The following is a 26,903-nucleotide window of genomic DNA, read 5'->3' on the forward strand; positions in this document are numbered from 1 at the left end:
TGACAGACAAGTGTTACAGAGACATTAATATTTATTTCAATACATGTGTACTACAAAAACATGTTTCTGCACACATAACCATTGACCATTTCACAGTGGCAGCCTCGATTGCTTTATTTGATGTACACTCAAGCTTAAAGAGTAAGATTTACATTTTGGAGGCTTAATATGCTAAACTGACACAAACATTTGTCTTCATTTAAAGACAAAAAAAACATTTGACAAACAAATGCATAATATTGTGGTGTAACGCACGGCTCAGTAAAAAGCTCTTACAGTGAAGATGGGGGATGGACATAAAGTTGAGGTTATATAGCCCGAATCCAATCCCTAAACATCACTCACCTTTTATAAGTGTGTGAAAACCTACATTAGAGCAAAGATTTAGACCTTGTGCAGGGCTTAAGGGTTTTAGTTGAGATACACAAGCAAGTGTCGTCTGCTACATAAGTGCAGGGTCACTGAAAGACACGGTCACACCAAAGTCCTCCTTGTAGATGTCCCAGGTTTTGGACTTACGTGGGTTGTCCAGTTCCTCCCTTGACAGATAGAGCCTGTTTTGGGACCAAAGCATTATAGATTGCATTCAAGCAGCAGTCCATATGATTTTTCGTTTTACATTGAAAGCAGTAATGTTACTAAACTGAGAGGGGACAAAATATCAAAATATTCTAATTAATGAATTAAGTGGCCTGGCATTTTTATATATAAAATCTAAAACCAGAGTGGTCTGGTAGGTAAACAAAGCCAGTGTCTGCTTCTGAGGACAATGGACAGCAAAAAACTCACCTGTTGTTCTCTACAAATGAAGTGTTGAACCAGAAATAGAAAGGATAGTCCTCATACCCCTTTGGAAGACCCTGGGCATAGAGAACAATAGAGAAAAAACATTTTGCCAAACAACTGGAAAAAACGATGTCCATAAAATCATTCTTACGTTACAATAGATTGGGAACTTACAGCCCTGGATTCAAACATGACCTTAACATCACCACAAACCACTGGCCCTTCCTGAAAGCTGATCACCACGGCATTGTTTTCAGTATCTGGGAACAGCTGGTAAAATATGAGAACACAGTATATGAGCGAACAGTAAAATAAACACAAAGGAACATAAGACAAACATCTGAAAGACCTTTCCCAACAATTACAATGTGATTTATGTTTTTAGTGGGCTGCTACTGTCTTTAAAGGTTCAATATTATGAGCTTATTGAATATTTAAAAGTTGTTCTTTAGTACATATTTAAAATATGATTTGGGGTTAAGATGATACCGATTCACAAACGCTTTCACTAGTGTATGTATGTACAAAATCTTAGTGTATGTTTTTTCACACTATAGTTTGTTTGCTCTGGTCCAAGTCAGGTAATTAATTGATTCTCTTGGAGCATTTCCCTCATGGTTTGTTGTTTTAACAGAGGATAAAATTCAAGCTCACCAAAACGAGTCACAACAATCTTTGTAATCTGTTTGGTTGTTGGTCAGAGCTGTCTTGGCTGGGAGCAAGAAAGTAAACAGATTTCTGTGCAGTTTAACATGGAACAACAGCAGAGGTGGCATGTGTTCATTTGACTGACTCCACATCTTAAAACTGACAGAGTATGCTTGACAGATGGGTTGGATCAAGGTCAGATCATGTTCACATCACAAACCAACCAATTCAGAGTTCAGACCAACAGTTCTCAGCAGTCTCATTGCAGTTGTGATTACTGTACTCATCCATGTCCAAACAAACAGCACTACACGTAAATATGAACAGTTTATTTTGACACATAAAAAAGTAGGTGTGAAATCACCCTAAACTACTAAATCATTTAGGGGTTGTGGGATTAGCCCACTTCACATGTCTGTTCTGGATATGCCATATAGCTCTGGTTTTAATTAGGAAACCACTGTGTTTAAGGTTCACAGTTTTTCACTTTTTTGTACTGAAACTACTCTTGTCATTTGACTATGAGGAAGTAAATACAGGTTTATACTGTAGAAAACCTTTAAAAGTTAGCTTACCCTACAGTTCGTCTGCGTGGCACAGACACACTGGAACACCTGCTCTCTTTTCACTATGATCCGCACCTTCAGATCACTGCCATTGCCCTTTCCCACACCTGCACAACAAACACAGCAATGCCCAGGAGCATTAAATTACATAACCAATATACATAACAGTGCAGTCACTCTGAAAGGAGCAGACTGACTGCAGATTTTAATTGGAACTACACAGGAAACAGCCCCTAAACATACACTGCCCCCCAAAAGTACTTGATAAGTCAGTCTCATTTCTTTATTTCTGCTTTAGACTGAAAACAAATTGGGTTTGACATTAAAAGATGAATAGGAGACAAAAGGTCAACAATTCAGCTTTTGTCCGAACTTACCAATTTGTCTTCAATATTCATCTTTAAATTATATTTTTGTTACACCAAAATGTTTTCACTAGAGCAGAAGAAAAAAAATCAATTGGCCTCAGTGTTTCAATACTTTTGTAGGAGAGTGCAGACATACAGCTCTGGAAAAAAAAAACACTTAAAAATCTCATTGAAAACCTCTGGAATATAATCAAGAGGAAGATGGATAATCTCAAGCCATCAAACCAAGCTGAACTGCTTGAATTTTTGCAACAGGAATGGCATAAACTTATCCAAAAGCAGTGTGTAAGACTGGTGGAGGAGAACATGCCAAGATGCATGAAAACCATTTTTTTTCCCCAGAGCTGTATGTTTAACTACTTGGTCTCAGTCTTCAACTGAGCACAGCAGAAACTAAAGGAGCAGTTCTGACACACTGAATATATACATACACATTCACCTCACCTCAGGAGAAATACAGTACCTGCGCACTCTCAAACTAAACGCTGTCAATCAACCATGTACACACCATCGTACCCGTGCGCCCTGTTGCAACAGAAAAAAAACAGTTCTCAAGCTGACTTGATTCGAAATGCTCAAGGGCCCTTATCAAATATTACATTACAAACACATTTTCTTTTAACTTAAATTCAGCTGGTCAGCCATTGTGTGTTTGTTTCTTTAGTCTGGCACCCCTGCCGTCTATGAGACTACATACGTAAGAAGAAGAGGACAGCCGGGCATAAGCATAAACAGTGTACAATATGAAAAATAAAATACAGCGTCTACTTTCGAAATTTACTAAACCTCATGCGATTATTAAAAGATCTTAAAATTGTACAACATTCTACATCTATATTTGGTACAAAATATATTTGGCTCATTGTTAAACGGGTTACCAGAGTAACCACTCGACAACCACCTTAAAGACCCTAGCAACCATCTGGAATACAACTGCACAGAAATCAGCTAGGAACACAACACAGTAGCCATGTAGCAGCACCTTAGCAGGAAGTGGGAACCATTTCAGCAGTGAATATTATTAGTACTGTATCTTTAACATTGAATTCCATTTAATTAACTGTGTTCTGTGTCCATGGTTTGGTTTCCCAAACAGAGATTAAGCCTTTCATTTGTAGCAGAGATGGAGAGACAATAAAAACAGAAAGACAGTAAAATTAATCAAAATCTTGATTAAATACTTTTGCTAGTTTTAGTTTCCTCACTGTTTCCCCTGATTGTTGCAGTCACCAGGACAGTCATGTGTGAACTGTATACCTAAAGTCTTACACACCTGCCTAAAACAACTCTCTCAAACAGAATTGCTTTAGGTTTCTTCAGGTTTATGACCCCCCGTGTAACACTTCTCTATAAAAAAGTACAGAAGTACAAACTGTAGCTATGCAACAAACCTTTTTCTGCTTTTATGGAGAGTAAAATATTGGTCACACAATTCAAGTCAAGTCAATTCGTAAGCAAATCTATTTGAGACAACTAACTGCAGTTAGAAGTGACTGCATATTGATTTTTGCCCAGGACTAACAAAGTGGCTATAAGTGTCCAGCAGATTTTGGCTGGATCACCCACGGAGTTAAGCTGCAGAGCAAACTTCAGACACCCAACATAAACCCTATTGTGAAGCGATTAGCTTTATCAATGGAGTAATGCATTTTTTCTTCATGACATCAGGAAAATACAGTATTCTTTGCTTAAATGACTCAGGTGGGAGCAGCTAATCATTTTACGTATTGCATTCCCCATCAAAAACATGTGATAAGAATATTATAACCAACTTACAATAAATACAGAAATACAGTAACATGTTCATAACAAACAGCTCTGGAAAAAAATAAAGAGACCACTTTAGTTTCTGAATCAAGTTTCTCAGATTTTGCAATTTATAGGTATATGTTTAAGTAAAATGAATATTGCTGTTTTATTTTATAAACTATGGACAACATTTCTCCCAAATTCCAAATAAAAATATTTTAATTTAGAGCATTTATTTGCAGAAAATTATAAACAGCTGAAATACCAAAAAAAGATGCAGTTCAGCTTTGTTTGTTGTTTGATGGCTTGTGATCATCCATCTTCCTCTTGATTATATTCAATTTGGTAAAAATTGGTAAAATCAAAGAAATTGATCATTTTTAAGTGGTCTCTATTTTTTTCAGAGCTGTATGTAGGCAACAGGCTATGCTACACAATCACTTGCCTTAAGCTGAGAGAAGCTCTGCACCTCTGAGGAGTCATGTGGTTCACCTTCTGAATTTGACTGCTGTATAAAGCATGCACCTGAGATTTGCTACACCCTGACATATCCGTGCCATGAAGGAAGAAAAAAAAAACCTCCTCAGCTAAAATGAATAAGTGAATCCAGTTTGGATATGGCTTTAGACATTCAGCTGAACAACTATGGTGATGGGTTAACCTAAAAATCAAATCAAATACATATAGAAAACATTGATGATGTCTTTAAATCAGTGAAAACTTCAGCATCACCTTTGCCTCCTTTGCAGTGGATGGCAATGACATTCCCTCAAACTGGCAGTGTAGTTCAACATGTCACTGAGAACACACACAAAGTTCAATATGTGAATAAGAGCTTAGGTTCTCTGCCCAAACCCAACCCAAGGTCTGACCTGGCTCGAGATTTCCCACCACTTTCCTCAGGTTCCTCGGGCTAAAGAAAATAATATAGTTATAAGTTATTTTCATTTTATATAAAGCTATGAATCAAAATATAGCAGAAACAAATCAAACTGTTTTTAAAAAGTGCAAAGTGCACACTGTCCATATTACGCACTTCACCTGCCGCTGCGCTTTCCTCCAAATGTGCTGGCTGCTTGGCAATGCTGCATCAGCAGCAGCTCGAAAAGAAGCGGTGGCTGACTTCACATGTATCGGAGAAAGAGTGTGCTAGTCTTCATCCTCCTGGTGTGTTGGGGCATTACTAGTGATAGGGGGAGTCCTAACGAGTGGGTTGGCTGTGTAAATTGGGGAGAAAATGGGAAAAAAATATAAATAAAATTATAAAAGAATTTATTTTCTTTTCTTAAACCATGTTATATTATACTAGATTAGAGGAAAGTCATTCAGACATTGTTGTAGCCTAATGTTTAGGCCTTTGGATCATTGTTTGCATTGTTCATGTTATAATCTTTTGGAGATCTGTTCCTAATAATTAATAATATTTTTCTTAAATAATAGGTCTTATTCATTCTTCACTCATTCTAAACAGAACGAAAATGTTTTTAAAAGCTCAGTTTTAATGCTCTACTTACTCAAAAAATGTCAGGTTTAATTCGGGCTTTGGCTCAAAATGACAGTGTATGGGGCAGGTTGGGTCGAGCTCTAATGTGAATCCTTATACTGCATTCCATCTGAAGTAGGAATTCAGAACTGGAAATTTCCAAGTTCTAAGTAGAACATTTCAACTGGAATAAACCCACAAGTTCAGAACGCAAGATGGCTGCACCAAACATCAACAGTAGTAAAAGCAGTAGTATTTTACGTTTCATTAGCACGTCTAGCTTTTCATGTTTCCATTGTGTGTGTGAATGTGCGTCTGGTATCGCTGACAATGCAAAAAATTAACACCTGGGACATATAATGTGGGACATTTTTTGGTTACATTTGCTATAAAACACTGGTACATGATTAATAATTAAGTTGTAGTAAACATGAAAGTCTTTAGCTTATTTTATAATTCCCTCTGGAAAAAAAGAAAACAAGGGTAAAATATGTATACACATGTAGATTACAAATAGTGTTAACCTATAAATTTAAATTATTTTCTGTGCCTTTTCTATGCTTTCGCAGCACATTTTAATGACCATAGCGTGTTTAAAACATCAGAGTAGACAAGAATGTATATCAAAATTGATTATAGTAGGCCTATATTTACATTAAATATATTTAAATAATTAAAAAAAAACATTTATTTAAGCAATGCTAAGACACAATCTTCAATAATAAAATGAATTACTTCACTCTGCACTGATGTATTAATCAGCTCAGGCCCATTTTAAACACTGATAAACATTTCTAATGTTTAACCTGTAAACAGTATTTCACACTTTCATCAAACATGATATAGAATCTTCTGTTTAAAACTTTGAACAGAATCAATTTTTAAATAAACTAATTTGGCATATATCTGGCTGTCAGGGAATATGTTTAGGTTGTGTCTATATTGTGTAGATTCTTTATTTTTTTAACAGCTTTTAAATGCATCTGTTTAAATGTTGCCTTCACCATTACTGGTAATTTACTTGCATATATAACCAATATGCTTCCCAAAGAGTGGAAGAGAGCAAGAGCTTAATTACAGCCTAAACACCTAGATTTTTCTCTGTGAATTTACAGTTATATTCCATCTGAAACTCCAATCAAGTTATCAAATTATTTTTTAAATAGCTTTTCTCAGTCGATAAACAGAGTCGATAAACGGAGTCGATAAACAGAGTCAATAAATGGAAACACAAAGATCACAAAGAGTAAATTTGACTTTGACTTTGTTTTTTTTTCCAAAACTTATCCAGGCCTGAAAATGACTATTTTCAAGTTCCTTGACTTTTCCAGGTTTTTCATGATCTAACTTACTGCAGAGATTGTAAACTCTGTAATGATCAGGATGCTTTGTGTCCAGAAATATGGCAGCTTCCTAAATACAGCAAATTGTAACATTGTTACATAAAAATCTGTTTAAATCAATAATTCAGCTTAAATAATTGCCTTCTACAGACTTTTCAGTTTTATTTTATTTTCTTAATTGTTAAGCTTACTTTTATGGGATTTCTGTAGAGTGCCTGCTTTCCAGGTGAGGGAAAAGACACGGCAACAAACATTATTAACTATTGGATCCCAAACCAAAAGCAGAAAATCTAGATTCAAATAAGATTACATAATTAGGTAAAGCATCCCAACCTGTGACATAGGTGAGATCCAAATCAAATCCATCCTTTTTGTTACCGCCTTTTGTTCTCAGATACCTGCAAGATTCACAAATGCCACAAATCAGCATACAAACAGTAACTTGGGTGTATTTTAAAAGGATTTGATGGATTTTAATAATTTTCCAACCTATTTCTAAATACATCAAATTGTTTAATTTTTTTATTTAATTCTCTCTGAATCATGATGAAATAATCAAACTGTAATTAAGTTTAACATTTCATTAGAATCTATATGAATAATTGATATAATTTAATTAAAATAAAAGAATGATGGCCAGCACCCATTTAGATCCTCACCTTTCTTCTAGTGACCTTCTCCAGATCTTTCTTCTGAGAGGCCAGACGAAAGACACGCACCAGGATAACTATCCTCAAAGCCCTCAGGAAGCTCACCACCCTGTTAATGATAGAGAAAATCACATGAATAGCTAAGAAAGAACAACATGTAGATGAATAGTTTACCACATCATCTGAACACAGCATTTGTTCTTTGCATTGTATGATAATTTAATGATGAATGGACTAATCTGCGTCATGAAGTAGCTCCGTAAGTTAGCAAACTAACTTACATAGCTAAGCTGTTTTGGTTCTACTGTCCCCAAACGCCCCATAAACTCGAGCCACGAGACTCATAGCTTTCATTGCCAAGATTTTACCTGCTATCACTAAAGATTAATAAGATAAATACACGTTAGCCCTGTAAATCCACCTAACGTGCAAATGATCTTAACGCCAGCACGAACGAGTAACGGATTAGTAAACACGCAGGTAACCCTCGCTGTTTCTGAAAGAAAACTTCTCCTCTGTCTCTGTTTATACAGTGATGGTTTGGGTTTAAAGCTGGGTTTGTTGTGCTGGATATTTGCTGCAATATTATGAACTGAGATCAACCAGTGCTAACCAGTGACTTTAAAAAACAAATAAACACAGCTGTTACTGGACTGAAGGGGTTTTAAATATATTGTAGCGTCCGCCTGGACTCTGAAAGAAGGACCGAGTAGGCAGTTTAATTCGCTTTATTGACTTAACTTAGAACACAGGTTGCTGTTCATTTCGTTCATTTCTCAGTTCAGTAGTTAAGCTCAGCAGCGACCCCACAGGCCGGCAGGGGAACTGCTGTGTGGTCTGTGAATCACTGAATCACCGGCGAATCTGGTGGCGGAGACTCTCATTGCGAGGAAACTTGCTCAATGCTCAGCGATTCCTTCACTCACTGAACTGTTATCAGGGCTGGTGCTCTCGTTCACTCAGTGATTCGGTCACTCACTGAACTGTTATCAGGGCTGGCGCTCTCGAGAAAATTAAAACAAGGTTGAGGCCTGGTAATAGTAATAATAACGTATATTGTTATCGTGGTTATTTTTTTATAATATTATTACTATTAGTAATAATAGTTGTATAACAAGCATATTCATAACCAATAGACAAAGTTTCTGAAGTAAAGGGCATAAGGCCACCTTTATCATGATGATCCTGTTTGGATTTAATTTGTTCTGCACCCACAACAGTGAGCGTATGGATGTGTCTTTGTTTTATTTATATGTATTTATTTTAGTTTCTTGACCTTTTGTTTTGCACTACAGTTACGCTATTTATTTTCAATTTGATTGCACATTGAAGTTGATACTTTCTTCTGAATGTAAATTTTTTTATGTTAATTTTGCTCTTAATGTAATATCTATGTTGCAGAAGTTCATACTTATTTTTCGTATTATGTTATTTGTAATGTGATTTATATATATAAAATCACATTACAAATAACATAATAAGAAAAGTCTCCCGTTTTTTTTACAAGTGTTGTAAAAATATATATAAATAACAAATATTGAAATATGTAACTAAATGTTGGGTTTATTATACGATATTGTATAATAAACCCAACATTTAGTTACATATTTCAATATTTGTTATTTATATATATTTTTACAACACTTGTAAAAAAAACGGGAGACCTTTCCGTCTCCCATCTTTTTAGAGAACTTATTCTAATGGTTCAGTTCATCTAAAAGAGCTGTTATGCCCATCACTACGAAAAATAACAAAAGGCTAGTGCTAACTGGTTAACTCTAGCTCTCACTCTCAGCACACACTCACGGGCAGCTCTTCTCTCTCTCTCTCTCCCTTCACACACACACACACACACACACACACACACACACACACACTTTCCTGCTCTGCCCCTCCCCCTACCCCAATCACAAGCCCAGCACAGAACAGAACAGTGAATTCACAGTGAACAGAATATAAAAGCAGCTTCGCTACAATATAGCTAATTGTTAAGAATTTAAAGATTAGGCTCCTGAAAGCCAGTAATGTTGACCCTGCTAAAAAGTCCAGCTCAAAATCAGAAGAAAACATTCCCTATACTCCCTATATTTAACGATCTAGCCTCCCAGTATAAAGTACGTTTTTTTTCTGCTTTTGAGATGGATTATTTAGTAGAGAGTGTAAATCTGTACTGCAGTAAAAGTGTGTAGTTTCATAAACTTGGCTCGACCTAAATTTGGCTCACTATCTTTATAGGTCAGTTGCTTTAAAACAAAGTAATGTTAGCATAATGTAATGGAAGTGTGACTATTTTCACCGGGTAAAAGAAGCTTTTTTTTTAACACAGGGGGACTAATTTCTTCCCTTAATTTAAAACTTCACAGTGCTCCAGCATGTTTCCTAACAAAAATAAAGTGAACATGACTTTTATTAGGGATGTTTTAGTTGTTAAGATTAGAATTTGCTCACTCATACATAACTCTACAGACCCATCACAATGTTTGAGTTTTGTTCCACAATAACATCATCGTAATTATCTGGTTCTTCCTCTGCAAAAAAAAAAGAAACAAAATTCTTAATGACTGATATTGGTCATTTCATCTGATATCTTTCTCTTTTAAATTGCTAGCTTTATACATGGGAAAGTTGAAGAAATATATATATTTTTTTTTTCTGCAGAGATGCAAATAGGCATTAGTGATAAGGACAGATAAAAAAACAGAAGCACACCTGCTGCACTGTCAGGTGTTTGTCCAGCAAAAATGACATCATAACTTAACTGCATTTCCTCATTATCTGCTTTACCTAAAACATATTAGAATAAACTGATATTACTAATATGTATTTTCAGTTGGCTTTTTATTTCATTTACATATATTTTATTCCTAAAAACATAATTTTATCTTCACATGTGTAAGTGTGTAACATTATTCAGTGGGAAGAAAAGATAGATAAATTGGTGTAATTTATTAACAAAGGAAGAAAATCTACAAAAAAACACTACTAAAATATAACAATATGAAAAGAGAGTTATCTGACAAGTATTTGATTAACTGCTACATTATTTCTGTAAAGACCAGACATTTCTGCTTTGAGAGAAAAAAAAAAACATTTTACTCTTACTTTCAGTTGAGACAGTAATTCTTTTAGGGATGAGCCTGGTGTCAATCTCCTCATAGACAGGCTCAGCTGAAGTCTTCCTCCTCTTAGAGATCACTGTGAGAGAGACAGAGAGAAACATGGAGTCAGTTCAGTAGAAGAGAAGACTGATGACAGATTGAAGTACTAATGATGATTAGAGAAAGTACAGAAAGTGGATTGTAGATGATCTCTGAATCCCCCTACCTCTCCTGAGCACTCTGTTCTGATAAAACAGCACTAAGCACTAAGGCCAGGAAGAGCACAGATCCCAGAACCAGGAGAGACACTGGATAGATGGAGGGAACAGCTGGTGGAGGAGTTTATGATTCTTATTGTCTGTGGTTGAGAATCTAAAAAACAAATATACAAAATGTATAGACAATTTATACATGAACACAGTCATTTTATTGGATGTGAATAATTTTGTGATGAATATTATGGAAGATGACATATGAAATGTCTATAAACACAGAATGATCTAGACAGACTGGTGCAAAGCACATACAGACTCACTATTGTTACTTTCTATCCTTCCCAAAAACATTACAATTATTAAATGATGGAAACCAAATGTGTGTGACCAACATTATGATCAACAATAGTTTCCGAAGTTGCTATCAAGCCTGTTTACAATGGAGAAAAGTGGTCCCTGACCTTGCAAGACAAAATGTCCCATCTGTCCTCTTTTATTATTTAAAGGGAAAGTATGATACAGGAAGCCTAGTGAGTGAGCATAAAATAACAATGTGATGTAAGTATTTTTCTCAAGCATGTGTAAAGTTTCTGTAACAGTTAGGAGGCAAATATATTCAGTTGTGTCTGTTCCTCTGACCTCCACAAGTGACTCCAGCACTGTGGGAGCAGTCAGTGTGGTTCTTCAGGGAATGAGGACAGTCCCACAGGTGAATCTCATTCCCTCTACACTTCACTCTGTTCATCCAGATAGTTCCTCCACCAGAACCATCAGCAGCTCTTCTATTAGCACTCAGCGCCGGCCCACAACCCAGCTGCCTGCAGATCACCTGAGCATCCCTGATGTCCCAGAGATCACCACATACAGACCACCATGTTTTATTATGATACACCTGCAGCCATCCAGAACAGCTTCCTACTCCTCCCCTCAGCCTCAGAGGAATGTGCTCTACAAACACACCACAGAGGGAAAAAAATGATTATCCATCAAAGTCTTACAAACATTTACAACAGTCGTATATACTGTATGATGAAATATGTTCTTATAGAGATGTGGTGAACCACAAAAAAGCATTGTAAGATGAAAAATATATACAAGCAGAAGAGAGCAGGAGAAAAAAAAAAACAGAAGTAGCCATAGTAAAAAAAGCACTTACCTTGTTTTACCGTTTTAGTTGAAACAGTTGATTTTTTTAAACTAATATTTTTTTAAATAAGATATTGCTTCTAATAGAGTGTAGTTTGTCTGTCTTCAGCAAGCTGTCTGTTACACCTGTTATTTCCACCACTAGGGATGTGCCATATCGTATCAAACGCAAAAAACGATACTATACCCTGAAATATCGTGCCATATCACCCACCCCTAATTATCACTGCAGGGCACCACTGGGGTTGCTGTTTTTATCTGTCCAATATTATTCATTTTACTTTAATCCTCGATTATATAGAGTGCATTAATAGTATCATGACTTTCTTGATCACTGATGTCTGTTACCATCTGATAAAAAGTCTTGTATTTTTTTATATCGTAGTTTGGGGGGGGGTGCCATATCATATGCAAAAACGGAATTTAATTTTTATTTTGTTTCAGTAGTGTATTTTTAAAATAATATCTTTAATTCAGTGTTTTGTCATATCACCAAGAGTACTGTTATCGCGATAAATGCCATGAAATATCGTGATATTGTTTTAGGGCCATATTACCCACCCCCATCCACCACACCTGTCCTGTCTACACCTGAATTCCTCAGACTTACATAGACACTCTGATGGACTCCATTACCCAGAATCCCTCTCTAAACCTTTGTTAAAAATATCACTGTAGAAGTGTTATCTAAAATATGTTAAAGTGCAAAAAAATATGCAAACTACAAATAAAACAGTGCGAGCAAAGACAAGAATTGTTTATTAGTGAAAGCATGCTGGCAGAACATGCAGTCAAAAAGAAAGAAAATGTAGTTTATCAAAGACATGATCATTTTGATAATGATAAGTTTTCTTACTTGAGCACGGTCTCTCATGAGGAGATGAATCACACAGCCAATTTGTCAAATCTAGTGTATTTCCATTCTCTGTGGTAGGACAAAAAATCAAATATTATGAAATTCCAATTACAAACTACATTAGTTCTAGCATTCTTTAAAGTCTTTAACACCTCATCATATCTGCCTACCTGAGCTGGTAATGCAAGCAACCTCATTGCGATTATCACACCTGTTCTCCCCCCAGGAAGAAGATGGACAGTGCCACAGAGTGGAGTCATGTTTCCTACATTTTACATTATCCAGCCAGTTAGGAGCTGATTCCACTCTTGCTTTAGACCAAGACTCACTGCCAGTTCTTCCACAGTTCAGCTCTCGACAGATCAATTTTGCCGTTTCATCAGTCATCCCATTTACACACACATTCCCCCAGGTTCCATTATAGAACACCTCCAGATTCCCCTCACAGCCCTCAGTCAGTCTGATCTCTTTATACTCTGGCGGGAGAAAGATAGCTAGCTAGTTATGCACATTGATTTAAACGTGCAAAAGTTTCTTCTTTAATTATTCAAAATGTACCTCCAGTTGTACATAGATAGGGCATTGGTACTTGATTACAAGATCATTACAAACTGAGCAATTCAAGATACGAAGTACCTGAGCACACGACTCCTACATCATCCTTGTGTCCACATTCATCCTCTCCACACAGCTGATATCTGCAGTTCCACAGAGACGCCTCGTTCCCCTCACACTCCACCTCATTCAGCCAAATGGGTCCAGTTCCAGATCCAAACCGGGCTGGTACTGGTACTGGAGCACTGAGGGCCACTCCACACTGCAGCTGCCTGCAGACCACCTGCGCATCCTCAATATCCCACAATTCATCACTCACTGTCCCCCATGATCCACTGTGGAAAACCTCCAGCCTTCCTGCACAGTCTCCCCCAGAACCAACCAGCCTGATGGAGCTGTGGACTGTGTTAGATGTACCTAAAATTTACACAAATACAAAAGATGTTTTCAAACTCCTTTCACATGATATGTGTTGTGTATATGTACTCATATTTGCCAAATAATTATTCTCAAATGTTCAAAAATATGGATAATAGAGGCACTTTTGCATGTTATCATACATACAAATAAAATTATACATATATTAACTGTGCAATGCTTACCAGAGCAGGTGATGTAGATCTGTTCTGTGGAGCTGCAGTTAACTGCTTGTGAGCTGCTGCAGTTCCTCAGATGAGCTTCACTCCCAGAGCAGTTGAAACCCGAAACACACATGTAGCTGTGTTCAGGACTGGATGAAGAGGAGCTGGAGATGTTGAGTACAGAACCACAGCCCAGCTGTCTGCAGACCACAGAGACCTCAGACTCACTCCAGGAGTCCAGCAGAACTCTCCTCCAGTCCTGCCTGAAGAACACCTCCACCTCACACTCCATCCCTCCAGACAACCGCACTCCTCCCTCATGAGACGCCAGAGAAGAACCTGAAGAGAAAAAAAAAATATTACTTGGCTTAAAATGAGGGAGTAATAAACTTTCAGTTATTTATTATACTGCAACTGTAAGATCTCACCACTACAGATAACTCCAGCATCCTGTTTATGAGAGCATGCAGTTCGACTCCATGATGAAATGGGACATTTTAACAGGTGTGTTTCGTTTCCCTGACAATCAAACACATCAGCCCAGATCCGGCCACTCCCCTCCCCAAACCAGTCTGACCCCAACACAGCCACAGAACTCCCACACTTCAGCTGAGCACAGAGGACACTGGCAGCTCTCATATCCCAGCTTACATCACACACTGTACCCCACTCACTGAGGTACTGGAGCTCCACTCGACCAGAACAGGAATCTGAGCCGTTCATCAGCCGAGCCTGAGTGTGACCTGAATTTACAGAGGAAAAATAGTAGGCAACAATAATACAATACAATAATAAAAAAAAAATACAGTAATTACAAACTAATTGCTCACAGTTTAGTACTAATCTAAATATTTTACAAACATACTTCATCATACCAGAGCATCTTAGTCCCACATCCTTGTTGTGAGAGCAGTTGGGTTTCAAGGAAGGAGATGTCTGGCAGAGGTACATATGAGATTCGTTTCCTCTACACTGAAGCTCCTCTGACCACATCTGACCCTCTGCTCTACCAAAAGCAGCTGCTCCCAGAACCTCCACAGGAGAACCACAGCCCAGCTCCCAGCTGCACACAACCTCTGCATCCTGCTGGTTAAAGTCAGCATCACACACTGGAAGCCAAGAATTCCGATGAAGCTTCTCTACTCTCCCAGAGCATGCGTTAGGACCACCAACAAGTCTTCGCTTGTCACCTACAGTATAGTATTTGTGTACATTGATCATCAAAAAACACTGCACCCAGAAGAAAGCATCAGATTACAAGGCTAGCCAGAAGAAAGATGTGCTATGCCATGGCTAAACACATTGACAGGTCAATCCACTTATCCACTAAAAAGTGCTGGATACTGTTGGACCCACGATCAGCACTCTACCACATCGCAAAATCACATTAGTGAAAGCACATTAGGAATGCCACACATCTGACATGTTGCATTACACACTGTATGTGTAGTTCCTTAAATATTACTCATCTTAGTCTAAATGAAATAATTTATTATTCCTCACACTGCCTGTAAATCAATGGTAGACATTTAAAAAAAAAAAAAAAAACAACAACAACATACTTGTAGTTTTAGATAAAAAAATAAGACTTTGTAAGTTTCTTTTAAAATGGTCACCAAAAACAATTCAACATAGTCAATGTCTAAACATTTTTTCATATGTATAAAACTTTTGCTTTTTGACTTCTCTGCAGCACTCCTTGTAAACTTAAAAAGTCTGGTTAGCCCTCAAGGACATAAATGACAAATCAAATTAAAGGTTTCTTAATGTTTTAATGTCTTAATATCTTTTTTCATAATATTGTGCAATACAGAAATCAATCAAACTGGTGGATTTGTGTCTCCTTCACCTGTCTGTTATCTGAATTTGGTGGATGTGTGTTTTTGTCAGTGTTTTGTGTGAAATTGACAAAAGGAAGTGAAATACCTACCAGAACATGCCAGTCCCACATCATTATCATGGGAGCAGTTGTGTTTGAGTGAAGATGATTTTGGACAGAAGTGAATCTGAGATTCGTTTCCTCTACACTGAAGCTCCTCTGACCACACCTGACCCTCCACTCTACCAAAAGCAGCTGCTCCCAGAACCTCCACAAGAGAACCACAGCCCAGCTCTCGACACACAACCTCTCCATCCTGCTGGTTAAAGTCAGCATCACACACTGTGACCCAGCTCTCTCCATGAAGAACCTCCACTCTCCCAGAGCAGTGAGAACCTCCAACCAGCCTGACTCCTAGGTATGATCAAAATATAATAAACATTATGCAGTGGGTTAAAAGGTTTTTTGATTACAGAAGTTCATACTAAGTTTTTAGTGTAACTCACTTGAACAGATGACTCCAGCATCTTTAGGATGATTACAGTTATGTTTACCCCATCCTGCTGATTTACAGTTCTTTAGTATGGATTCTGATTCTCTACACTCCACATTATCCATGCAGATTGGTCCTGATCCTGATCCAAAATAAGCACCACTAAGTGCACCTACAGCCTCTCCACAGCCCAGCTCTCTACACACCACTGCAGCATCTATCATATCCCAGTTATCATCACACACTGTTCCCCACTGTCCTTTATGAAGAACCTCCACTCTCCCAGCACAGCGACTCCCACCATCCACCAACCTCACACTTTCTAAAGAGCAGAAAGAGAAAGATTGCATGCACAACTCAAACATCATTTTGCATCTTTTAAAATCTGGTAAAACGTCATTTTAATGCTATTCACATGTGCTATATTCCAGCATGCACAAATATGGACTATATCAATAAAAGAATTAAGAAGAATGTGTTTCATGAAGTACATTATACACTGACCACTAAAAAAAAGAACATCTTTTCATCAAGACTCTAAAAAGAAAAAATAAATAAAATATGTAGCTCTCACCAGAACATGCCAGTCCCACATCATTATCATGGGAGCAGTTGTGTTTGAGTGAAGATGATTTTGGACAGAAGTGAATCTGAGATTCGTTTCCTCTACACTGAAGCTCCTCTGACCACACCTGACCCTTCCCTCTACCAAAAGCAGCTGCTCCCAGAACCTCCACAGGAGAACCACAGCCCAGCTCTCGACACACAACCTCTGCACCCTGCTGGTTAAAGTCAGCATCACACACTGTGACCCAGCTCTCTCCATGAAGAACCTCCACTCTTCCAGAACAGTGAGATCTGCCCACCAGTCTGACTTCTACAATGTGTTTATAAGAGCAAAGAGAACATGTATGTTAATATTAACACACAGCATTGGGAGGTTAATTTGAATAGGAGGGAATTAAACTTATATGGGGCAGTGATTTTTATATTTTGCACTTTTCATTAACTGAAATACAAGGATGTTAAAAAAATATATATATTATTTCTTAGTTGCTAATTCTAAACCAAAGCATTCAAAACCACCTCTGTAATAATCTATTTATTAAGTGTATGAAAGTGAATTTAGGTTCAGGCTTAAACTTTTCATGTTACAAAGAAGTTTTTTTACAGGGGTGTATATAAAACAACTAACAGTTGTTTAATTCATTCAGTACATTCCAACACAGGCCTCATCACATTTGTTTACATCTCTGTGTAATGCGTTTTATTTTTTTGCATCTTACCTGCACAAACAGCACCAGCGTCTTCATCATGATTACATCTCTGTCTACCCCAATCATAAGACCTACAGTTCTTCAGTGAAGACTCTGATCCAGCACAGTTAGCATATTCCACCCAGATCGGTCCTGATCCTGATCCAAAAAGAGCTCTCCGTGGTGCATCTATGGCTTCCCCACAGCCCAGCTCTCTACACACCACTGCAGCATCTCTCATATCCCAGTAATCATCACACACTGTTCCCCACTGTCCTCTATGAAGAACCTCCACTCTCCCAGCACAGCGACTTCCACCATCCACCAACCTCACACTGCCTGTGTGGAGAAAAAAAACAAACATACTGATAATCAGAGAATAATTACACTTATACTCAAATAATAATACTCAAATAAGGCTGAAATACAGTTTAGACCAAATCATTACACCTTACTGGATATCAAACACTCCCATTTAGAGATCATAAGAAATCAGTTCACTAATTTGTACTTCTATAGCAATACTAAAATGGGCTGACAGGATGATAGCAAAGTGTACATCACATGAATGTAAGATGAAAAAGTAAATATATACTCTATATAGTTTATTTAAAGAGTTCTCACATAATTCTTGTTCATTTACTTATCAGAGACACCTGCTCAGTTTGAAGTTAATAGTGTTTTCAATTAAATGCCACATTATGCAACCTCATTCAGCATGTCTGATTTGGTAGTGGATCAGTAAGGGTTTCCCCATGGTGCATGACAATCCCTGGCCCGATGTGGAGAAAGTAGTTAAGTTCTTCAAGGATAATGGAATTCATACCATTCACTGCCCTTTCAATAACACCCTTACAGAAAAAGAGGCCAGTGTACATACAGTCCACAAAGTTAGTGTAAAGATATATATATTTTACCAGTATATTATACTTACCAGATGTGACGAGAGTGACAGTGGTCAATAGAAAAATGAGTAGAACTGGGATGTCCATCTCTTGCACACACACTGCTTAACTCAGCAGCAGAACAAGCTTCACCTCTACTCAGCCAGATAAGACTCGAGAGAGAGAGAGAGAGAGAGAGAGAGAGAGAGAGAGAGAGAGAGATATTCCCCACAGCGGCCAATCACACTCACTATGACCTTATTAGAAAGAGGAGAGGAAATTATCAAACATTTTCAGTGACAAATCAGAAGAAGCATTTTTTAATTTCTCCATATTTTTAAAAAGCGTCAGCACTAATTAACACAGCTCCACAGCTCCATATATATATATATATATATATATATATATATATATAAACATACATATATTTTGTTTTCAATTCAGATAGCAGAAACCCAGCAAAAATGAATAATATTTGTTACAAAATGATAAAAAAGATACCTAAAAACAATTTGCATGTTTTGTTCCCTAGTAGACAGACTGGTCGATCTCTGTCAGTTGGTCTATTCGTCTTCTTCAGACATCTGTACGTCCTCCACCACATCATCATAGTCTTAATATAACGGAAGGAAAACAGCATATAAATATTAGAAATTATATTTGAAGCAAGTATTAGTGCTGGAAGTCTCAGTTTGTCATTGCATTTAATGTCGTTTAATCAGAGAAATATAATTTATTTAAATACAGCGATGAAGATGATTAGTTCCATTAACAGTATTTAATACCAAAAGAATAGAAAACCATAATAATGTATGCTGCACAGACATATATAGATATATTTTTGATTAAGGTGAAAAGCAAATATAATTTGCATGTTTACCATGTGTCCACAATAAATCGTACGTATTAAAATATCCAAACCTGTTGTAATGTGTGGGCTCTCTTCAGCAGGTATGATATCATAGACCTCGCCATAGTTTTCTGTAAAAATAAAAAAATGCATTGCAGCACAGCAGCATCAGGATGATGGCAGCAAGACACTGTTACTCAAAGACTCAAACTTTTAAAATACTAAGGGGTTTTCAATGTAGTGGTACAGTCGCCCTCTGCGATCAGAACTGGTTGACAAATCAAGTGTGTCCCTTTAAAAAAAAAAAAAAAAAAAAAAACTCCCACACACCAAAGGATATTAACTCACCTCAACATGCCTTTTGCAATCCTTTAGTTACCCCTGGTCAATCCTAAAATCACTATTACAAACTGTACAGTAGGCAAGACATTGTTTTTAACTTGTGCCAGACATGGATATACTGGAGTAGTCAAAGATAAATTGAATTTAGCATTAGCATTACCCGCTAACCACGCTCACTATTTCCCCGTTCAGGGGCGAGTCTTATCGGCCTGAAGCCTGATGCTAACTGCTAAAACACTTCAGAACCCTACACATATTGCATGGAACTTTTTTCTATAAAACAAAAAATATATATGTTTTTTCTTCTGCATTAAAAATTCTAACACACATTCAGTATGTGTCAACTTACCTGAGAGAAGCTCCTCATCTACGTCCTCATATCCTGAATGCTGATCTTCAGAGATAAAACTTCCTTTTAAAGGAGATCAGAACAGTCAGAATGCCAAAGTTCAATTATTTAATCAAAATCTACAGCAAAAAAATGTATTTGTAAGTCTGAAAATGAGATGAGGCTTTAAGCCCAATCCCATTTCACCCCATGGCCCTACCACTTACCCCAACCATTCTTTGAGTGTAAAGGGTGAAATCCTCCCCATAAGAACTGGGACAACACTTTATGCACCAGATACGTCATCAGAAGCACCAAGGTTCAGTAACCTAGCTAATTTTATGGCATTGTATGTCTTCAGAAAGGTTGGTGATTAAGGAACAATTGTCAATTTCTTAATTCCTGTTATGGGGAGCTCGGATTAGCTTTCATTTTATTTACTTGTTCTGTGCCGCCTTAAATGATGCAGCCTCTGCTGTCTCTTGCACCATTTAAGGTGAAATGGGAAAGTTGGCTAACAAACCCCATCCCTTTCCTCTGCTTTTTAACAGCAGTACAGGCCTGAATTGATAGTAACAGATATGTAATTCTTCCTATTATAGTCAGTGGAGTAACATTATTTTGAACCTGTAAGATAAGGTAACAATGCTACAATAGATTTACTGCATGTAGTTTTTTCATTTATAGTCATTTAAACACTCAGAATTGCTATTTGATATCTGACCTTAGATCCACTTTACATACTGTGTGAAACTATAGACTGCCTTCAGTGAAACTCTCTACATACAATTTACCTCTTTTAGTATATCTGTTAGTGACACATTTATGGTTAATCTCTTCATAGACTGCCTCAAGCAGAGTCTTCCTCCTCGCCTTAGAAATCACTGTGAGAGAGAAAGAAAGAAACATTGAGTCAGTTCAGTAGAAGAGAAGACTGATGACAGATTGAAGGACTAATGATGATTATAGAAAGTACAGAAAGTGGATTTTAGATGATCTCTGAATCTCCCTACCTCTCCTGAGCACTCTGTTCTGATAAAACAGCACAACCAGAAGCACTAAGGCCAGGAAGAGCACAGATCCCAGAACCAGGAGAGACACTGGATAGATGTATGGAAAATTAGATGATGGAATTTTTGAAGGAGGGACTGTCTTTTTCTCTGTTAGCTGTACTGGTACTGAAAACACAGAATAAAAACACTGTTGAACACTGCATAGTGTTGTTTAAAAAAAAAAATCACACAAAGGAACTAATTAAAAGAGTACCTGTGGTGTAAGTTGTAGTTGTTTCAGATGAAAAAGGTAATGTGACATATGTCTGAAAGAAATATCATAAAAATGGTCAAGAAAAAGAGGTTACAGAAGGAGAAAGAGAATAGAGCAGCATTATTTAAGAAATGGTATTTATTGTTTTTGTGTTTATTGTCTTTGAAACAAAAGAAGTATATGGCTGATATGGTAATATTGTAGGTATTTTCAAAAATATTGTTGCATTATTGTCTGCCAATGTTACTTAGTGTATTTATTAGGGGTGTCACGATCTCGATATTTTATCGAAATCGAATCGAAATGAGGTCATGGTCTCGAGTATCGAAGTCAAAAAGAGGATCGACGATCCCTCCCGCGCGCGCTACGCAAATAGCGCAGGGCGCTACGCAAATGGCGCGGCACCAACACAGCGCATCCTATTCATTTAAATAGAGAGAGACAGCTGCCTTTCAACCATGGAGGAGAAACTGAAAATGGATTTATAGAAATATAGACAGGGCTCTCAAGTTTTGAGTGTCGGCGGGAGTGTGATCACTGTTTTTTATCTGTCCAACGGGGGAGGGGGGGCGGGGGTTGGGCGCGCAGGTTTTGTATCTGTATCTAACGGAGGGGTGGGTGCGCGCAGGTGAGAGCGTGTGAACTCGCTGAAATGCGTGTGTCAGTGTGACTTGAGAACACTGACTATAGATCACGAGGCTGAAGTTGGTTTGATATTCGCAGCTCCAGATTCGTTTGGCTCGATATTCGCAGCCTCGTATTCCCCGGCTGAAGTTGGTTTGATATTCGCAGCTGCCGCTTCACTGAACCACCGTGAACTAAAGGGAGCTTTCACAAACACCCGCTGTTTATATTAAACACCTCACAGATCAACACTGAAGGAGATAGAATGAAGAAAAGCAGTACATCTGTTTATTAACAATGTAAATATACAATATCGTATTAAATGTAATTTTGTATATTGTAAAATATTTATTTTAATTACTGAATTTATAATTATATATATTACAATAAATAATTAAATATATATTTAATAAAATTATATTTTAAAAGCCATTGCGCTCAAAAAATATGAGGCAGATGTTCAAGTGTGATTTTGAAGAACTTTTTCATGTTGGGCCACAACAAATACACATGATCTGAAGAGTACTAGTCTTCTTCTTTAAGGAAAACCTGGAATTAGCCTGGCCCGAGCTGATTTTATACTTTAAAATTAACTGGCAACATGGAATAACGATCCATAATGCACAAAAAAATTGAATATAAAGCTGATGTTCTAGTGTGATTTTGAAGGACTTTTTAATCTTGGGCGAGCGAAACAGCGGCTGACCGAACCGAGTCTACCCTAGCCTTGTATCCGCTCGTCCTGGCTCCGTTTCGAGACATTTTAGATGCGTAGCGGAGCGGACCTGAACCTAACCTAGCCTAGCCTAGCCTAGCCATTTTAACCTAGCCTAGCCTAGCCTATCTGGCTACGTGCCTGTGTGATTGAGTCATCACGCACTGAGGTAGCACAGCTATGGGGGCTGAATGTGTTTGGCTCTGCGGCGTGCTGACGCCAGTAAAAAACGCCTGTCCGTGACAGATTCTGTACATAATACATATCGATATACCACAAAAGTGATATAACCGTTATTGAAACATTTCTTATCACGATAAATACCGATATCGAATTATTGTCCAGGCCTAAATATAAGTACCTAGTTTTCTGTTTATAAGCATTTTTTGTTCAGTTTTCTTGTGTATTATTTTGTAAAGAAATAAATCTTTGGTTTGGAAACCTAAAACGCGAGTTGGAAAGTGAGTCAAGAACCACATGGCTCTACAGTATGAATACTAATGAACTGATGGAGAGAAATGATCCACTTACCAAAAAAAAAAAAACTGGAGAGAAAGTTTTCCTGAGGGTCTGTTACAACAGGTAACTGCTGAACAAGCCTTTGCTTTAATTCAGAAATGTAAATTTTAACAGTAAAATCCGAATGTCAGAAAGATCTGACAGCCACAGTGGGGGCGGTGCGCGTTCACGCTCTCAGGAGACCTGTCAATCAACTTGCCCTCAGGCGTAAATCACTACATCACCACACTCCTTTAAATATCACGTAATAATTCCTATAAAATGTATTAACTGTAAAAAAAAAAAAAAAAAAAAAAAAAAAAAAAAAAACACTGAATGTACAGAAATCAACTTTCCAGTGGTGGGTCTGCGTGACGTCACCCGACAGCCACTTTTTCATCGACCCGGCAGTGCCAGGCACGTACCCGGCAGTACTAAAAACTGACAGGGGGCTTGCTGACAGTACGCCGGCAGTTTTAAAAACTGTCAGGGAGCTTCCTGACAGTACGCCGGCACTACTAAAAACTGTCAGGGGGCTAGCTGACAGTACGCCGGCAGTTTTAAAAACTGTCAGGGAGCTTGCTGACAGTACGCCGGCAGTATTAAAAACTGTCAGGGAGCTTGCTCACAGTACGCTGGCACTATTAAAAACTGTCAGGGAGCTAGCCTAGGATGGACTCTTTCATATGGGAGTGGACCTGTTTTGGCATTATGGAAAAATCATGAGAAATTTAATTTTAAGCATAATAAATAAATAAATTAATATAAAATAAATACAGTGAAATTCGCCCAAACTTGCAGGAGTCAAAGCCTAGGACAGACTCTTTGAAATGGTAATGGAACTTTTGGCATTATGGGAAAATCATGAGAAATGTAATTTTAAGCATAAATAAAAAAAATAAAAAAAAATTATATAAAATAAACAAAACAGTGAAATTTGCCCAAATTTGCAGGAGTCATAGCCTAGGATGGACTCTTTGAAATGGTAGTGGACCTAGTTTGGCATTATGGGAAAATCACAAGAAATTTAATTTTAAATATGCATGTACTATATTTATGTTTATATCTATATATATTTGTAATTAATATAAAATAAACAAAACTGTGAAATTTGCCCAAACTCGCAGGAGTCATGGCCTAGGACATACTCTTTCAAATGGCAGTGGACCTGTTTTGGCATTATGGGAAAATCATGAAAAAAACATATTTTAAGTATAAATAAAAAATTTAATTTTAAACATGAATTAAAAAAAGGAAATAGGACAGATTCTTTCAAATGGTAGTGGATCTATTTTGGCATTATGGGAAAATCATGAGAAATTTAATTTTAAACATGAATAAAAAACAATAACAACAACAATAATAATAATAATAATAATAATAATAATAATATAAAATAAAAAATACAGTGAAATTTGCCCAAACTTGCAGAGGTGACAGCCTATGTTGTACTCTTTCAAATGGTAGTGGACCAGTTTTGGCATTATGGGAAAATCATGAAAATTTTAATTTTAAACACGCATACAATTTTTTTATTAATATAAAATAAACCATACAGTGAAAATTGCCCACACTTGCAGAAGTGATAGTCTAGGATGGACTCTTTTACAAGGTACTGGATCTGTTTTGTTTTTTTGGGAAACTCATGAGAAATTTAATTTGAAGCATGGATTGAAAAAAGTAATATTAATATAAAACTCTCTCTCTCTTAAACACTGATGGGATATTATATCAAATAGATAATGTACTGCACAAAATATACAGTGAGGTGAGTTATTTTAATCCGTTTTTTCTCGTTTCTGGGCTTAATGTATGTCTGAATTAATATAATAGACTGAAACGTGTCGGTCTCCCGTTCTCTGTTTTTTAAGCGTGCTCTCCGCCTGCGCGGCTGTTTACCGTAAAATCAAAATTTAAAGCGCGGATGACTTGACTGAGAATTTCTGAAGCGCGGATAGCTTGACTCCGGTCTTACTGTCAGCAAGCTCCATGACAGTTTTTAAAACTGCCGGCGTACTGTCAGCTAGCCCCCTGACGGTTTTTAAAACTGCCGGCATACTGTCAGGAAGCTCCCTGACAGTTTTTAGTAGTGCCGGCGTACTGTAAGGAAGCTCCCTGACAGTTTTTAAAACTGCCGGAGTACTGTCAGCAAGCCCCCTGTCAGTTTTTAATAGTGCCGGCGTACTGTCAGGAAGCTACCTGACAGTTTACTGTCAGGAAGCTACCTGACATAATACTGCCGGCGTACTGTCAGCTAGCCCCCTGACAGTTTTTAATACTGCCGGCGTACTGTCAGGAAGCTACCTGACCGTTTTTAGTAGTGCCGGCGTACTGTCAGGAAGCTACCTGACAGTTTTTAGTAGTGCCGGCATACAGTCAGGAAGCTACCTGACAGTTTTTAGTAGTGCCGGCGTACTGTCAGCTAGCCCCCTGACAGTTTTTAATACTACCGGCGTACTGTCAGCTAGCCCCCCGACAGTTTTTAGTAGTGCCGGCGTACTGTCAGGAAGCTCCCCGACAGTTTTTAATACTGCCGGCGTACTGTCAGGAAGCTCCCTGACAGTTTTTAATACTGCCGGCGTACTGTCAGCTAGCCCCCTGACAGTTTTTAGTAGTGCCGGCGTACTGTCAGGAAGCTACCTGACAGTTTTTAGTACTGCCGGGTACATGCCTGACACTGCCGGGTCGATGAAAAAGTGGCTGGCGGGTGACGTCACGAAGACCCACCACTGCCGCCCGTCTCCCGTCAGGCAGAGATCCAACCCCCTCTCAAATGGTGCCCACAATATATGTTTTTTTTTTTAAGTTAATAAACTGAGAGAAAAAAGTTAGTTAACTGTTGAAATACTGGCAAGAGAAACTGCACACTTTTACTTTACCATCAGGAAAAATATATAGTTTTTCCTTGGTAACATGACTCATGGGTATGTGGGCACGGGTATGTTTGTGAATTTTGAAGCTTTAAGTGAGCATGTTGCATGTCTATTCTGTAAATTTTAAATTAAAACCAACATGCCCTCTAGTCATTATTCAGTGCACTTTAAATATATAAAAATAATTGAGCATGAATATCAAAGTTTTTAGGGATGCACCGATGTGGGAATTCTGGGCCAAAAAAAACAACAACAACAACAAAAAAGCTATTATTGCATCCCTAAAAATTTGTCAAATTTATATTTTTTGCAGAACTGTTCCTCTGCGTTATTGCGCCAAAAGAACATAAAATACAGTAAATTTCAGACATTAATAAAGCCTTTACTGATGTGTTTTATATAAACCATATCAAGATATACTGTGAAGTACACATGATATGCGGGTCAAAGTTATGATCTCTGGAATTGTTTTTAATACTTTCTCAATAAGGATTTAGTAATATAGGGTCAAAATGTATTAATTGAATAAACATAACTTATGTAAAAAACATTCCCAATATTTCCCAGCAGATAGTCTACCTTACAAGGCACTCTTATAACTGTACACCCAACCATGAAATACTTTTGGTAATAGACAGTCAGCCTCCAAGATAATGCACCCCTTAAATCTGATTACATCATTATTACATTCATGCTACTTAGGTATCCTCTATATGTGAATCTTTGCTGCAAAAACGTAAACACAGTGCACATATAGAGGGTGTTTTATGTAGACTATCTACTGGGAATGATACTCTCCTGTAGCATTAGTGTGTTAAGCTAGCCCGTCGCTAAAGTTAGCTAGCAAGTCGCTAAAGTTAGCTAGCTGGCTGCTAGATTTAGTGTTCTCCCCAGTAGCATTAGTGTGTTAG

General features: G+C 37.6%; 2 protein-coding genes across 28 annotated transcripts in view; both read right to left on the reverse strand.

Annotated features, from left to right (window-relative positions):
• LOC125780489 (scavenger receptor cysteine-rich type 1 protein M130-like) lies at nt 1-18,674 on the reverse strand. Of its 27 annotated transcripts, XM_049478571.1 has the most exons (29): nt 18,547-18,674; nt 17,643-17,951; nt 16,931-17,233; nt 16,370-16,678; nt 15,975-16,277; nt 14,920-15,234; nt 14,473-14,787; nt 14,066-14,383; nt 13,545-13,880; nt 13,079-13,384; nt 12,909-12,977; nt 11,546-11,854; nt 11,368-11,433; nt 10,918-11,063; nt 10,696-10,788; nt 10,303-10,377; nt 10,042-10,121; nt 7,603-7,702; nt 7,277-7,341; nt 7,135-7,158; nt 5,632-7,013; nt 5,154-5,334; nt 4,990-5,030; nt 4,850-4,915; nt 2,832-2,893; nt 2,010-2,107; nt 961-1,056; nt 790-860; nt 1-554 (listed from the first exon to the last, which is right to left on the reverse strand). In XM_049478571.1, the coding sequence occupies exons 1-14, from the start codon at nt 18,602-18,604 to the stop codon at nt 10,951-10,953; spliced, it is 3,429 nt and encodes a 1,142-aa protein (XP_049334528.1). In that variant the 5' UTR covers nt 18,605-18,674; the 3' UTR covers nt 1-554; nt 790-860; nt 961-1,056; nt 2,010-2,107; nt 2,832-2,893; nt 4,850-4,915; nt 4,990-5,030; nt 5,154-5,334; nt 5,632-7,013; nt 7,135-7,158; nt 7,277-7,341; nt 7,603-7,702; nt 10,042-10,121; nt 10,303-10,377; nt 10,696-10,788; nt 10,918-10,950. The 27 variants fall into 27 exon arrangements, with proteins under 27 accessions (XP_049334528.1, XP_049334530.1, XP_049334543.1 ...); XM_049478573.1 differs by lacking the exons at nt 5,632-7,013; nt 7,135-7,158 and adding an exon at nt 1,441-1,498; XM_049478586.1 differs by lacking the exons at nt 5,632-7,013; nt 7,135-7,158 and having other exon boundaries at nt 14,719-14,787.
• Nucleotides 18,659-26,903, reverse strand: part of LOC125801750 (uncharacterized) — an 11,422-nt gene continuing 3,177 nt past the window's right edge. Inside the window, exons 4-10 of the mRNA XM_049479004.1 lie at nt 21,283-21,334; nt 21,030-21,194; nt 20,811-20,900; nt 20,038-20,100; nt 19,418-19,477; nt 18,998-19,109; nt 18,659-18,753 (exon numbers count right to left, since the gene is read on the reverse strand). Of these exons, the coding sequence (XP_049334961.1) occupies nt 19,060-19,109; nt 19,418-19,477; nt 20,038-20,100; nt 20,811-20,900; nt 21,030-21,194; nt 21,283-21,334 (480 nt within the window). The 3' untranslated portion in view covers nt 18,659-18,753; nt 18,998-19,059. The remainder of the gene's footprint in view (nt 18,754-18,997; nt 19,110-19,417; nt 19,478-20,037; nt 20,101-20,810; nt 20,901-21,029; nt 21,195-21,282; nt 21,335-26,903) is intronic.

This window comes from Astyanax mexicanus, chromosome 4, assembly GCF_023375975.1.
Source record: "Astyanax mexicanus isolate ESR-SI-001 chromosome 4, AstMex3_surface, whole genome shotgun sequence".
Lineage (NCBI taxonomy): Eukaryota > Metazoa > Chordata > Actinopteri > Characiformes > Acestrorhamphidae > Astyanax > Astyanax mexicanus.